We start from the raw sequence: 15,028 nt of genomic DNA, 5'->3' as shown, positions 1-15,028 counted from the left end.
TTTACGGGCGCACTCTCCCCGTAATCCGCGGACAAAGAAGCACTACCACGATAAATATAAAACGAACAGGGGGATGGAAAGAAAAGGAAGAGAGAGGGATGGGAGTGGAAACCAATCGTAATACGTTTATCAGCGGAGTCACATTTACGATGCCCAGGAGCTCTGAAACTCGGTCGACTCGCCGAGCAAAACAAAGAAGAACGATCCCGACACCGCACCACTTCCATCTACACGGTTTCTCTCGCACGTGTTTTCTAATTTCTTTCGATACAACCCCGCACCGCGCCGACGCTGCTCGCCCCGTTGCACTTTCATCTCGTCCAATTTTTATTCTCCGCTGCCTGCGCTTTCTGTGCAACCGTCACACTCCATCTGCTCTTCCCCACATGACAACCCGGATCGATACACACGCACACCTCCACCTTTTCTTTATATTCGTCTTATGTTATTCCCACTTTTATTCCGTCTTTAGCTTCGTTGCGGACGGTGTTCCACGCTCCGTCGTTTCGCGCTATTTTTCTCGCGCGTCGAACGGCGTTGATCGATAATTACTGCTCCCCCGATGCTCCACCCCGGGGATTTTCCTCAAAATTGGGGATGATGTAGTGCGCGCGAAATTAGAGGAGGTTTAATTCATCATTCTGCTCGGCTCGAATTCGTTCGCGAAATGCACGCCCGTAAATCTCGGTATTTTGTGAAGACTGGCTGTGCTTCTGGATTTTTAGCTTGGGAGCTACTGGTTGAATTGAGATGAACTTTTTTCGTTCGGATTATATTTGTGTTTTAAACAGAAATTACTACAAGTATTAATTATGTGCTTGCAAAATTCTTTTTAAAGAAAATTCTAGTTAAAATTCTAGTTAAAGTGCAAGTTTTATTGATCTCACGCGTGCAGAAAAATTACGACCATTATAATCAGTGATGATGGTTTGAATAATTGTATACATAGAATTATAATGGAATATTAATGAGATATTATATTTAGTTTCATTGAAATTATATTTTGTGACTCTGAGCTTGCAAAATTCTTTTTGAAAAATTTTTAAAAATATGTGGATATATTCCTTGAAGTCTCTTCTACAAGATAAGCTTCGATCCACTATGATAACTAAAAAATTGTCGTCACAATGAATTGTTAAAGTGCAAGTTTTATTGATCTCACACGTGCAGAAAAATTACGATCATTATAATCAGTGATAATGGTTTGAATTATTGTATACATAGAATTATAATGGAATATTAATGAGATATTATATTTATATTTAGTTTCATTGAAATTATATTTTGTGACTCTGAGCTTGCAAAATTCTTTTTGAAAAATTTTTAAAAATATGTGGATATATTCCTTGAAGTCTCTTCTACAAGATAAGCTTCGATCCACTATGATAACTACAAAATTGTCGTCACAATGAATTGTTAAAGTGCAAGTTTTATTGACCTCACACGTACAGAAAAATTACGATCATTATAATCAGTGATAATGGTTTAAATAATTGTACAGAATTTTTTGGAAAGTCAAAAAGTATCAAATTTCCTTCCCCTAATGTTCTCGAAGCTTCCAGATTTCTCCCCGTCGAACAGTGATGCTTTTTGGTTACAGAAGCTTGAGTAGTTCGGATAATTGGGCGGATAATGGAGTAACTCCTCAATTATCCGAAGTCCCTAATCGCTGATTCGCTTCCGTTCACTCGATACGCTTGTAACCCATTCAAACAGCCACGATACAATTCCGATAGACCGGAGCTAGACCAAACTATAGCGACACTGACTGAAACCCCATATCCTTCTCCGTGGACGTACAAATCGCATAGACGTGTGGAATCAATTACTATACAGGAGTATACATCTACACTAATTGTAATATACGAATGTACCTCTCGAATACCCAGAAGGAATTGAAATCAATAATTTAATCATTTTGTATGAAATTTGTACCTACACGAATGTAGCTTTAGAAAACAAATTCGATTTTTTCGAACCCAACTTATTTGTTAGGTGAATTGTGGCTCAATAGGATTCTTAATCTAAAGAACACTATCTCAGGTAGAATCAGTTATGCGAGATAAAATTTCGCAAAATGGCGCACGCTTGAAGCTCAAACAGCGAAAATTACGATCGCAACTTTCTGAAAAAGAATACGAAATGTTAGAAACTTTCTTAGAAACTTGTTTCCGGAACGTGCCGTACTCAATGTCTTGCAAAATAACTTCGGGAAGCTTCGGTCGGATTGGTCGAATAGTCTCCTATTTTTCCTGCGACGGAAAAGGAAGTTGTTCTAGGAAAATCGAAAGATTTGATGCTGGAGCTTGAAGTTCTCGGTATAGAGAATTTTGGAAAAGTCGAAATTAAAGTTTCTGCACGAAATATTATGCATCGAAATATTTCCGATAAACTTTTGTGAAATGCCGAATTATTTTATTATGTCGAAAATATTTTACGAAATGTGGAATTATTGTATTATGTCGAAAATATTTTACGCAATGTGGAATTATTGTATTATGTCGAAAATATTTTACGAAATGTGGAATTATTGTATTATGTCGAAAATATTTTACGCGAAATGTGGAATTATTTTATTATGTTGAAAATATTTTATGAACGTCCTGGTTTTGTTAAAAATATTAATAGAAGCACGCCTGTGGAAATATATCCAGTAGATTGAGTCATTCATACGCAGACTACATTTATTGCGATGGGATTAAAAGAATAACCCATTTTCAAGTTCTGATCGAATGATTAAAAAATATTAATATAAACGCTTCTGTATTCAGTAGATTGAACCACTCGTACACAGACTACATATCAATTAATTAAATTCGGATTAGAGGAAAACCCCTCTTCAGAATTCTGGTTTTACTGTTACGAAAAATATTAATGAAAGCAGTTCTGCAGGAATTTTTTCGATAGGTTCAATCATTCATACACTACATGTCGATTTACTTGAAATTGGTTTTAAGAAATGACCCATTTCCAAGTCCTGGTGCCACTACTATTAAAAATAGGAATAGAAGTACGTCCGGTAAATGTATTCAGTAGATTGAATCATTCATACGCAGGACAGATATCGATTTATTGAAATTGGATTAGAAGAATGGCCCATTTCAGACCTGGCTCTGCGATTGTTGAAAATATTAATAAAAGCACCGACGGAGATCTGAACAAATGCATTTTTGCGATTGATATAACAAGTCCAATCGGTTTGGAAATTTTTCATTTGATTTGAAGAAAGAAGATTTGATGAGAATGTGAATTCGCTATGCTTATTTATCGCGAGGAAACTTGCGGAAGAAGACAGTGGAGAGCGCGCGGAGGCGACGTTTATTGCTCGAGCGGGCAAAGTAATGTTGATTGCTTGCGTCGGTGGGTGCAAAAGCCAAGGAATCGGGCGCGAGTGAATTTCAAATTCATGAGAAAAGCCTCGCCTCTCACTCTCTCCCTCTCTCTCTCTCTCTGTGGTGTGTTCCGCAGCGGATATCGTTACAGGCGAGGGAATATTAAATAAAAAATGTCGAGCCGGTGCTATTAACTCGCTTCCGTTCGTGCATCCACTTGTGCCCCATTGAAATAACTACGTGCCGCCGAGAGAATCGAGTAGGTTACGGGTACTACACGGTTCGTAGCGAAATTCTCGCCGAACAAATCAAGGGAGAGGGACTTTGTGGAGGAAAGAGGGGCTCGGAGGAGTGGGACGGGATTCACGGCGCGGAGATACAACGACGACAACGCTGAAACAACCGTGGGGGAGAAAGAATTGCACCGGTGAATGCACTCACGGTGCAATTCATACAAACTCAACGAACCGGTCGACCCCTGTTGACACAATATCATATCGGGTCCTCTTTCTCCCTCTCCATCTCGCTCCCTCTCTGTGAGTGAGTCGAGCCAGCAGAAAGTAGAAAAGTGTATTTCTGAATGTTGAATTCAGTGACGCCGCTGGAAAAAGTCAGATGAGAACGCTTGATTTCGAAATATCAGCCGCTGGTCGAAAAACTCGTCGAAATGTTCGATTTCCACGTTGAAAAGCGTGGTTTTCCGTATCGGACACGGAATCTTTGAATGTACCGTTGTGTCTCGATACATGTAAACGCTTCGGGATCGAAATGTCACTTACACCGTGTACCGACATCATTTTTTGACCTCTTGCCGATGGCGTTCAACGCGGGAAAGGATAAAAAGTAAAAAAATTTCTATAAACTTTTCTATGGAATTTGCAGCTACAGATTCGTGACATTTTTCCAATTAAAACGATACCGGATGCGACACAATTGAAACTGTATTTACCAGTATATAATCCACGGTATGGTAGAACCTCAATTAGCCGAACTGATAAGTAGCACGTGAGAGTTTAGATAATAACAATTATCTGATTAAATTTTTACAGCTTTAAATATCAGCAGTTTGGATAACGGAGATTCCACCAAACCATCAATTACACAAGCAATGCAGTTCCTAGTTGCGTCGTGTTCGGATTCATTTTACTCGGAAAAATGTGGCGAATATGTTGGCGAAGGTTTCATAAATGATTGAATAACTGTTTAATTTGCATAGTCTAACGAAAATAGGGAGATAAAGTGTACCGTGGAAATAGCGATGCAACGGAGACGAGCTTTCTACGACACGGGAAAGGAGAATAGAAAGAGACCTGCTCTCATCCCCAGGGACTCCGACATTTAAATCTTAATGCATCGCTTCCGAAGACAAACTGCATCTGATTGCAAGTTTATCTGTCTCAAGTTAATTCGCTGTTACGTTATCGAGGATTGAAATAAGTTAACGTTTCAATAATAAATGGGCCGGCCGTTGCAATCGCGAAGTGCAATCTCTTGTAATCATTTCACTGGAAGCTAACAGACACACAGTTCAAGACCACTCGACGAGAGAGAGAGTCGGACGAAGACGGAAAGAGAGAGTAGACGACCGATGACTAAAATCTCTCTCCGGTGAAACGTAATGCAGAGATGCGCCAACGATAACGATGAACAAACGTTGTGTACACCGAGAGTGCACCGGTACTTTCAATCGGACCGTGCAATCTGAGATGGCAATTTCGGCCACTGGGAAAACTGCATTGGCCCGCGATGCACATTTCTGGTCTAAAACAATCCGCAGCTAATCGCGAGAAATCGACTCCGTCGCGGGAATCCAAGCCTCCACAGAAATCGACTCCAGAAGAATTCGATTTCCGATAATAACTACTTGTCCGGAATTTAATTACTGCTCTGCTGTCACGTGCAGGATTTAAAACGCAAGCCCTTGTAGCAAAAATTTTCTTGCAGAAAAATTGCATCATTTTGCGTGCAAATTCATCGAAGAATCTCTAAACTGGAAGAAATTGCCTAGACACGTTTAAAAAGACATTAATGTAAAACGCGCGTTGAAAATATGAGTATAATAATTTTTCCTTTTCTACAAGCGTGATGGAACCTTGCAAATTGCACTTAATGCCCGCAGTCTTCGAACGCACGTATTGCAAAAATTATTATGGCAATAATAAAATCAATTTCTAGGCATTTTCAGAAACGAATATTTTTGGGATGCACCGGGGCGCATCGATGCACACGATGTTAGAATAGAACGAGGTGACGTAGGCAGGTCTCGAAAAATCGACAAGTTTTCTTCCCGGAGAATATCTGAATTCTTTTTCTCTGTCGAGGAGCGTCGTTTCCGTTACAGAATTTTTCAATCGGGACACAAGAATAGGGACGAGGAAGAGTGCAGTTGTTATTGTGCGCGAAAGCTGACCGATTCCATTGCATTGTGCACGGTTTCGTAGCAAGCTAACAGCACCCGTCGTTCCTTTTTCCCCTGTCATCTCGCGGCTTCAGCTGTTTCCAAGAAGAAGATTTCTACCTTGAAGTGGACCGTGAATAATAGCGTTCCGAGCGAGAAGCATGCTTCACGGGCCCAGCGTGAAAATGCATCGAGGCGAAACCGAACTCTCGCGGCCGGCACCGATGAGATCGTGGCTCCGATATTATGCAGTTTTCATTGATGAAAACGAAACGCCGCGGAGAGACTGTTGAATATTTGCGCAGGCTCCCGCATTTTCAATCGAAGTCACACGTAACACGGTTTTAATCGAAGAGAATAACTACAGAAATAAAATGAAGACAGTTATACTTCTGTAATAATTATTTTATTTTTGTAGTTTTTGCTTTTTCGACTGAAACCGTGTTCTCAGCTTTGCTGTCGCAGGAGACAAGTTAAAGACACTGCAAGTTATGCTTCTGTAATAATTAACTTGTCTCCAGCTCCGAACTGTACACCGTGACGAGTCAAATGTTTCTTTGCAGTGGCAGGTTTGTATAATGTATTCCGTTTAAGTTAAAAACAGAATCGCAAATCTTATCTTTGAGATAAGGCATTGTATTGTGCTCTGGTATATCTTTCAAATATATTCTAACATTATTTTGCAGTGCTAGCGATTTTTAAAACGAAATACTAAAGCAGAAAATTAAAGACAAATATCATTTCGAAAGAAATTAATTTTCCGTCGTTTATTCTTTGTAGAACGTTCTGTACAGAAATAAAATCTCACAATATTTTTTATTGTTTTCTGAATAAATGAGAACATTGTTCTTGTACTCTCGGCATTATTTAACAAGCAGAGAAGATTTTAATACTGAGAATGTGAATATGAAACGATTCAGTAGAATTATTTGGGAAATAATGGATAAATTTTTAACAGAATTTTTCCATGGAAAACGGAGTATTGTGGAAAGCACAGAATCACTAAATCGGATCGAGTAATTCGCAACGATCGGAGCAGTAAATCCTTTCGAAATAATCGCGCACCTAGTTTCCCTTTGTCGACGAATTTACGTATCGCGTGCAAGTCGTTCAAGGTGATTTGTAACAGTCCCGATTGCAAAATTTATCGCATCCAAAACGGTAAACACCGCGGCGTACACCGGGCGAATGTTTGCACAGCAATTGCAATTTGGAGCGCAGCGCAAAAACAGAAATTGAGCAATCGTTTGAATCAACGAGTCAGCGAGTATACTTCGCGCTCGGACACAACCTGTATTAATATGTTTTGTCGTAAGGTACACACACCGCTTGTACCAGTCTGAAATAAATCCAATCGCGTTCGTCCCGATATGTATGAAACCGTGGACAAGTTTACATTCTGCTAATATTTGCTCCGAGTAAATACTGGAGTAAACAACGTATCTCTACGGCGCTCTGCGAAGAGGAAGATCAATCGTCTTTTGTGATCGCAGGAGATCCAGAACAATTTGTCACGATTCCACAGAACATACCTTCCCAACAAGGATTTTCAATTTCTACAAGAATAACAAATTATTTCTGCAAATCGTTTCACTAAAATGAATGTTTGGATGAGATTTATTAATCGCATGAAATATATTAAATACTTTCCTTGAAAAAATTGCGAACTCGAACGAGAAGTGACGCATTGAAAATTAAATAGATTTTGCAGGCGTGACTACTTGATTAGATAAGATAATCGAATTTAATTGAATGACCAAGATTAAAATGTTCGAATCAAATTATTTTAGTTAGAAACGCGTTTTCCGAGTGTGAGAATTACGTAGGATTGAATAGTGGCTAGTAGAATGCATTTTATTTCGAGGTTCTAGGTTCTAGACTGATTCTGCAAAGTGTTGGTGATTCTCATCCACGATATACAAGAATTCGAAACGGGTTTAAGATACGCGAGTACAGGAACGCCTACGTTTGCACTTCGGGAACATCGACATACACGCCAGTTTCTTAGTAAAATAAGGAAACACAGTGACGTGGTTTATTTACAAAACGTGGCGACGTCGATGAGAGGCTTTCAAGAGAAACTGCACAGGAATATTAACAATTGCGTTTTGTACGTTCACCAGTTGCAATTGCCTTCTGAAATATCGATTTCAGGAGATTTCCATCTCTGTTCAATTAATGTTCTGGATGATGTTCTTGTAAAACTGCACAACCAATATTTAAATTCCAGATATGAAGTATCTTTGTTATTCTTGAAATATTAATTTTTAAACATTTTAAATCGGAATTTACTGAAGAACAATGCCAAGTTTTTTTTAAATTGCATAAAAACGAGAATACAAGAAAACCGTTTGATTGTAATCCGATAAAATATATAAAAGGCGTAATAAAAAAACTATTCCGATTAAATTGAAGGGCAAGGTAACCGAGACAATAATATTGTACTACAAAATCCAAAGTGTTTTTAACACTCTAACGGGTGCGGGTCAAAGTAAAAAAAGAACAGGAAAAATCAACCCATCGAAAAGAGGTTGAAACCGGGCCGACACTATATTTTCACAACGGTGTCCGTGTATTTTATTTCCCGCAGGGTGTCGCTCGAAAAAATACCGCAGGAAAATGGTCGGTCGTGTTTCGAGCAGCACAAAGAAAGTTTCTTGAGTAAAATCGCGAGTAGCTTGAAAAGTGCTTTACCACGATCAAACAGACGTAACAAGCTTCCCGAGTCGATACAGAAAATATTACAACCCGATGCACCAACATTCGAAACACACTCTACAGAAAGAAACCACTCGATCACGGCTCGCATCGGTCAAAAGAGACCCGATCGAGCACGTTCTCTTCGAAAAACCGATGAAAAATGGACCCCGGGTTCCTTCACCATTTCAATCAAGCTTTCACTCGCTGCAAAACAAAAAGTCTCGTTTACACGGAAAACCTCAGAGAAACCAACCGCAAGAAGTATCCTTCGCCAAAAAGTCACATAAAACCGGACTCATTATCCTTGAGGGCAATTTCAAAGTAACCTAACCACCAGCAAGAAGAAAGACAAGTAACCGCTGTGAACACACCGCGAAACTTATCGGAATTCTTCAGAAATATCGATCCTCGTTTACGGATCGACAAAAAACCATGAACATCGACGAGGGGCAAGAAACCGCACAGAAAATAGGTAAGGCACGCATGAAAACGACACTGCATCTCCGATTCCCAGTATAACGGGCCCAAACCACGACAAAAAAAAAAACAAATTACTGCAACAGAGAACCACACAACGAAATTTGAACAAATCCATTAAAAGACAACCTCACAATCACCCATACGAAGAATCACACACAGCAAATCCATTAAAAGACAACTCCAGGATCTCCCATCTAACGAAGCACGGCAGTCCCAACGGGCCCCGGGGCCCGAGGCGAAAAACCAAATAAAACTGAGAAGAGCACACTCAACAGATGCTCAAGAAATCCGGAGTCTTTCATCTTATGAAACACAGTGGTCCCCAAAACGGGGCCCTTTAAATCGGGGGCCCAAGCGAGTCTCCCGAATCTCCACCGTTCGTGACCCAAGACCCACTTTTAGAGATCCAATTATTTCGAAGAATTTATTAAATTAAAACTAGATACGCTACCGGTCATTGGAGCATCCCGGGCGGAGTTGGGCCTTGTTTCGATGATCATTGAGGAGAAAACGCATCCGAGGAACGACACTCACGACACTGACACAAGGATGAGACACTGTGAGAAGCACTCGGAGCACCGGTCGCGGCAGAACTGACTGAACTGAGAACGAAAGAGGAGGAGAGGCTCGTCGGACCTGTTCGGGCCCCTGCACCGGGCCGCCGAGTGGTGGGGGGAGCCCCCGAGCCGCGGATCGGGTTCCAGGGTTACCACTGACCCGACGTCAGCGGCTGAGCAACGACTCCGAGTCATTATCGTACCCGCTATTATCGTCGACCGCGTTTCGGCCTCTCTCCCAAAGAGGAAACAATTGGACTGCGAACGGGATCGCTCCGACGGATCCCCTTCCATTGTCAACGGGCATAGCCAGCTTTTTCTTTCACTTGGAAAAACAGTTTTTTTGATGACGTATTGAGCGCGGAATTTTTTTTAGAGTTTACATAAGGAGTAAATATTGCTTGTATACATGAAGACATTTCTGTAGAATAATTTCCGAGGACCTGATAAGAGGCAATAGCGAAGGGCAAACATGAATTTCGTGTGGATCGGTTCTCGATGGGATCGGTGGTACTTCTATTTCCTCTGAACAAACAGAAATCACGGATCAATCGCAGCGGCCGCAGGGGGCAGGCTCTCGATCCTCGCTACACAACTGATTCCTGCGTCAATACGATTTGCGTTATCGCCGGCGCAAAACTCTCCCCGCTAATTCCGAGTCCTCTCTCTCTCTCTCTCCCCGGCCACCCCGGCACAAACCAGGGGCCCTCTTCAACCCTTATCTCGAGTGGAAAGCGAGTTTTCCGGGGGCGAGGCGCGGTGCCAGCCGTCGGGTCGGCGGGGTCTCTCTCTCCTCGAGCCAATGCTTTTCCAATAAGCCTCCAGATATTCCCCGCCGAAAGGAAGAGAAATTCGAAGGTCGGAAGCTGGGCCGACGGCCACGCTCGGAAAGGGTGCCAGACGAGAAACGAGGAAGAAGAAGACGCGCGGGGTGGAAACCACCCTCCCGCAACGTTGAATAATGTACGACACGTAGATCCTCAGTCCGACGCTCTCTCTTCCCCCGTGTCCTTTGGACTTTCGACAACCGGGGCGGAATCAGCTTTCGCGAATTCCTCTGATCCCCGTTGTCTATCCAACCCCTGGCCAGCGTCAACAGTCGGCGAAAACGGTGAAAGAGAATCTTAATGAAATTTTTTTCGGTTTTATTTTCGACTACCCCAGGGGACCAGGGTCACCAGAGACCCGAGATACGTGTCTGGAACTTTTCACCGATGCCTGGGGAAAAGATGGACATGCGTGGATTTGCTAAGAGCCTTTTTAAGGGTCTGAGCGTGATCTGCCACTTTTTTTATGGTGAAATTGTTACCAGTTTCTTCTGGAATATCGAGCACACAGGCCGAACAATAAATTATCGGGTGTCGCGTGCTGACTTTTAACCGCGACAGTATCGCAAATTCTACGGGTGCATCAATGCAGCCATAGCTCCCTTTAACGGGTTAACGAGTTCGGAATAAGAAAAATGAGTAACGTCCTGGCATCGTTTCTGGTGCACGCCCGGTGGAATCGGTCGATCCCCCCCCCCCCCCCCGGACTAGAATATTCTCTGTACACGAGACAAGAGACAATAAAGTTTATGAGCTGCATTTAGTGGGACAATAAATATCGGTGTGCAGGGGAAGAACGCGCCCGTGCATCGATGGCTTTTGTGTATTTAAGTGCCCCGATATTTATGTACCTACAAATTACACGGGACACTGCGAAACGTTCGGAAACCTTCGTAAATCGAGGCCTCCTCTCGGTCTTCGCGGAGATGTTGCAAATTACCACTGTATTATCGGGTAATCGACTTACTACGTTATCTTTTCTATGTTTGCACGCTTTCCATATGTTCTATCCTTTTTACACGTTTTATGAAAATAATTTCTCAATTTTTTACATCTTCTATCGTGTTTGGACAACCTCCTATCAGAGAATATTCAACTAATATTTGAAAATGACTGATAGTCTTCTTGAATGTTATTCATAGCAAAATAGTCATTAGTCAAAACTTTTTGATTAGTTAGTGATAACTACTTAGACTGCGGATTTTATGCTTTTATGACAAAAATTGATAAGCACAATTTAAAGCAGCGGACATATTGAAAAGATTTAAAGACACCAGCATTTCGGTTTCATTTTTTATTTTGCATAAAGATCCGCAGTCTAGTGTTAACTAAATGGCAAATGGTTAGTCACAGCTCTAAGTAATCGTTAGCTATTGCTTATTAGTGAATTAGTAGTTGATGATCAGTCATGAATTTTTAGTCATCAATCACTATTGTGCGATTAACATACATTAATATTATTAATTAGTTATCACTAACTAATCAAAAAGTTTTCACTAATAACTATTTTGCTATGATTTTGTGTAAGCATTTTTAAAATTTTCCATATTTTTATGCTCAACATTTGTTTCTGTTTAAAACAAAACTATATATTCCCAAAAATAATAAATGTAAAAATAATATGTTTCGCGCGGCTAATAATAAATGTACAAACGTATGGTCGCAGCAATAAATGTATGTTCACAATAATTACTATAAAACCGTACGCACAGAATAATAATAAATGCAAAAACGTGCGTTCCTAACAGCAATGAATGTAATAATTAACATTCATATTTCCGCGCGCATTTTCCGCACTCCTTTGATCGTTCGAATTCTCCCATTTCAATTTCAGCGTGCGCGTGGAATAAATTTCACCGGTATAAAGATATTCGTAAACCGTTTACATTTCGTGCTGTATGTTGAAATTTAAATAACCATCGCTGCGAACATCGTTCCCATGGAAATTCATACGCGTTCCGACGTGTATATCCATACCGTGTCGTACTTTATGCGATACGGCCCTTCTGCGCGATAAACGCGACAACTAATCCTCTTAAAGTTTTCAGGTCTTCCTTTAAACACATAAATCGGGGGACAACGTGTAATCTCGTAAATTTGAGGGGGCGCCATAACTTTCGCAAACGGGTTACGAACCTAAGGAAATTTTATTACTAATTATTTCGATACTTATCGGCGTCGGCCCCCGCCCGTTCCGTACAATTACGGGAAATACGCGAAACGCTGTAAAGTATACATAATTTCCATGGTTAATGAAACCTACAGCATATTCTCCGGTTTGTTACCGTCATTGTGAAAACATCGCACGCAGATTGGTACACGAAACAACGTGAAATACAAATATACAATTTTTCCTTCAGTTTATCAAATTGATTTTTACCACGCTTATATTAATTCTTATATTATATTAACTCTTAAATCTTGTGATCGAATTCTAAACCTATTCCCATAGTCCAATCTTGCTGAAATTTTGTATACACTTGCTTCAGCTGACAATTAAAGTAGAAAATAAAAGTTTTTAAAAGCACGCTTATATTAAAATGCACTAAAAAGGAGAAAATAATGTTTTTCCTGGTTCTCCCAAAAATTTAATATAAATTTAAATAATATCACAACATTAGTGACTATAAAAATAAAAGCGTGGATTGCTAAATTATATTGACGTAATCGTCGTGAGCGCTCCATGCTTTTATTTTTATAGTCACTAATGTCATGATTTTATTTAAATTTATATTAAATTTTTCTATCTATTCCGACACTAATTTTATAACAGAAGAAATTTTGAACTAATTGCTTAAAATTTTGGGGACAAATATTAGTAATCATTTAACTGGATTCGGTATTTTATGGAGAACCAGGAAAAAAATTATTTTCTCGTTTTTAGTGCACTTTAACATAAGCGTTTTTAAAGTTTTTTTATATATATTTTATTATGTTTATGTTTATGCTGCAGTTTGAATTTTTCTTTGCTTTTGAGACTGCAGACTGTTATAAAATTTGTTTATATAAATTGCAAGATGCAAGAGCTACATATAATATGTATAGACCTTAATTTTATCCTTAAAACAGTATTTTTAAATTCATTAAATACATTTACAGTTTTGCATTTGATCTCATTGTTGTCATTTAAAATTTATCGATGTATTATTTCCAGTTAATTCAAGTTGGATATGTCTAGTGCTGATTAAAATTGCATAACGAAAGAAAATTTAATGTCTAATAAATTCTGGTAGATTTTTTGGAATTTCGATAAATCTATCTACATATCTAATTAACGATTACAGGTTCGGGAAACGGATTATAATAGGATACTTTTCCACTTTGAGATGTACCAGTCAAAATGACTGACATGGGTATAAGTAGCCATGATAAAAAATTATTTTGATTCTGTATAAATAAAACAAAAATAAAATTCATTACATTGCACCTTTAATTATCGCTGTAAAAGTTATTGCATCATTGCGAAAAAAGAATGTAACGTGAAGTAGGAATTTCAGAATGAAATTTAAAGTTTTTAAAATTCTGCGAACAGTTGCGACGTTTGCCAAGTCACTTTTGGCGTGCAGGTGTTCGTTTCGGCGAGACGAGGGTTCAGGGCAGTTTTTCACGAATCTTGGTCGAGCGACCCACGTGGCCCGCACAGTATATCGGGCTTATGGTGGCCCTGAAGGCAGCAGGTGGTGGCTGTAGGTTCACCTGGACCTTTCGGATTTCAGGCGTTTCCGAGTTCATAAATAACGAATTTCCCCCATGGCTGTTGGCTGCCACAAGCCCCTTCTTTCCCTAGCTCTCGCTAACCAGCTCTTCCGCCGTATTCTTATTAAATTATTTTTTAATTTTCCTCCCAACATTGCACGTTTCGCTAGAAATCCTCCTGCTTCACTATATTTTGTTGCTCCACGACTGTATACTGTTTGAAGCTCGAAATTTAATTTGCTATCCCCGCAAAAATTTTCACTCTGCTGATAAAAAAAAAAACCGTAGACTCTAATTAACAGGGCTGACTAATTCCGACTGGAGCATACAAAGAACTACCATACGCTTGTTAACTTTTATTTGATTTGCACTAGTGATTAAAATAGAATTTTAACAAATTCATGACAACGTTTAGTCCGAATAAATGACAAAGCAACTTCATAAAACCGCGCGGAGTTTAATTAAACAATGCGCATCGCATTTCGCGAAGCCCATATTGTACAATAACGAAACGGGCTGCCGGTAAATATTTCATTCACGATTTGACGAACGCGAATATTATTCATTTCAAACGGAATAAATTGCAACATTATTTCATTGTCATGAATATTTAACGTTCGCGATACCTAGAGACAGTCTCGCCGTACAATTAAATTATTTTATTCTCATAACGCTCGTAGCGAAATATATTCGCGTACAATCGTCACCAAAGCTGCAGTAACAAAACTGACAGAATCCCTGTAAAAACCGACGTCATTTTAAACCCTTTTCAAAGACTTGGAAAGTATTAAAATCCTCTAAAAAATCATGCGGATAATTTTATAAGGAAAACAAGCCTTGTAAAAGTGTCAACGTCATCAGCCAGTATTGTCAGGATCAAAACGCGGAAAAAGTTGAATGGAACCTTTTGGAAAAAGATTCCCTGCGAGTGTGCAGGGCCTTTGCAGAGCGAGCGCATTAAAAATGTTAAGGAACGTTTATGTGGTTTGTAGTTCAATGTTAACCTGTCAGACAGCATTCGAATAAAACGCCGTGCCG

General features: G+C 39.8%; 1 protein-coding gene across 2 annotated transcripts in view; it reads right to left on the bottom strand.

The window, feature by feature from the left end:
* Positions 1-12,893, bottom strand: part of LOC143215255 (uncharacterized) — a 101,894-nt gene extending 89,001 nt beyond the window's left edge. The window contains exon 1 of one of the 2 annotated variants that reach the window (XM_076437219.1): positions 9,362-12,893. Coding sequence is in view for 1 of the 2 variants with exons in the window: in XM_076437220.1 (XP_076293335.1) it covers positions 9,362-9,410 (49 nt within the window). In the remaining variant the exon portion in view is untranslated. The remainder of the gene's footprint in view (positions 1-9,361) is intronic. The other variant, XM_076437220.1, reaches the window with a different exon arrangement.
* Between the last annotated feature and the right edge of the window lie 2,135 nt (positions 12,894-15,028).

The sequence above is a fragment of the Lasioglossum baleicum genome, chromosome 13 (assembly GCF_051020765.1).
Source record: "Lasioglossum baleicum chromosome 13, iyLasBale1, whole genome shotgun sequence".
Taxonomy (NCBI): Eukaryota; Metazoa; Arthropoda; class Insecta; order Hymenoptera; family Halictidae; genus Lasioglossum; species Lasioglossum baleicum.
This window is presented reverse-complemented; position numbering and strand designations above follow the sequence as displayed.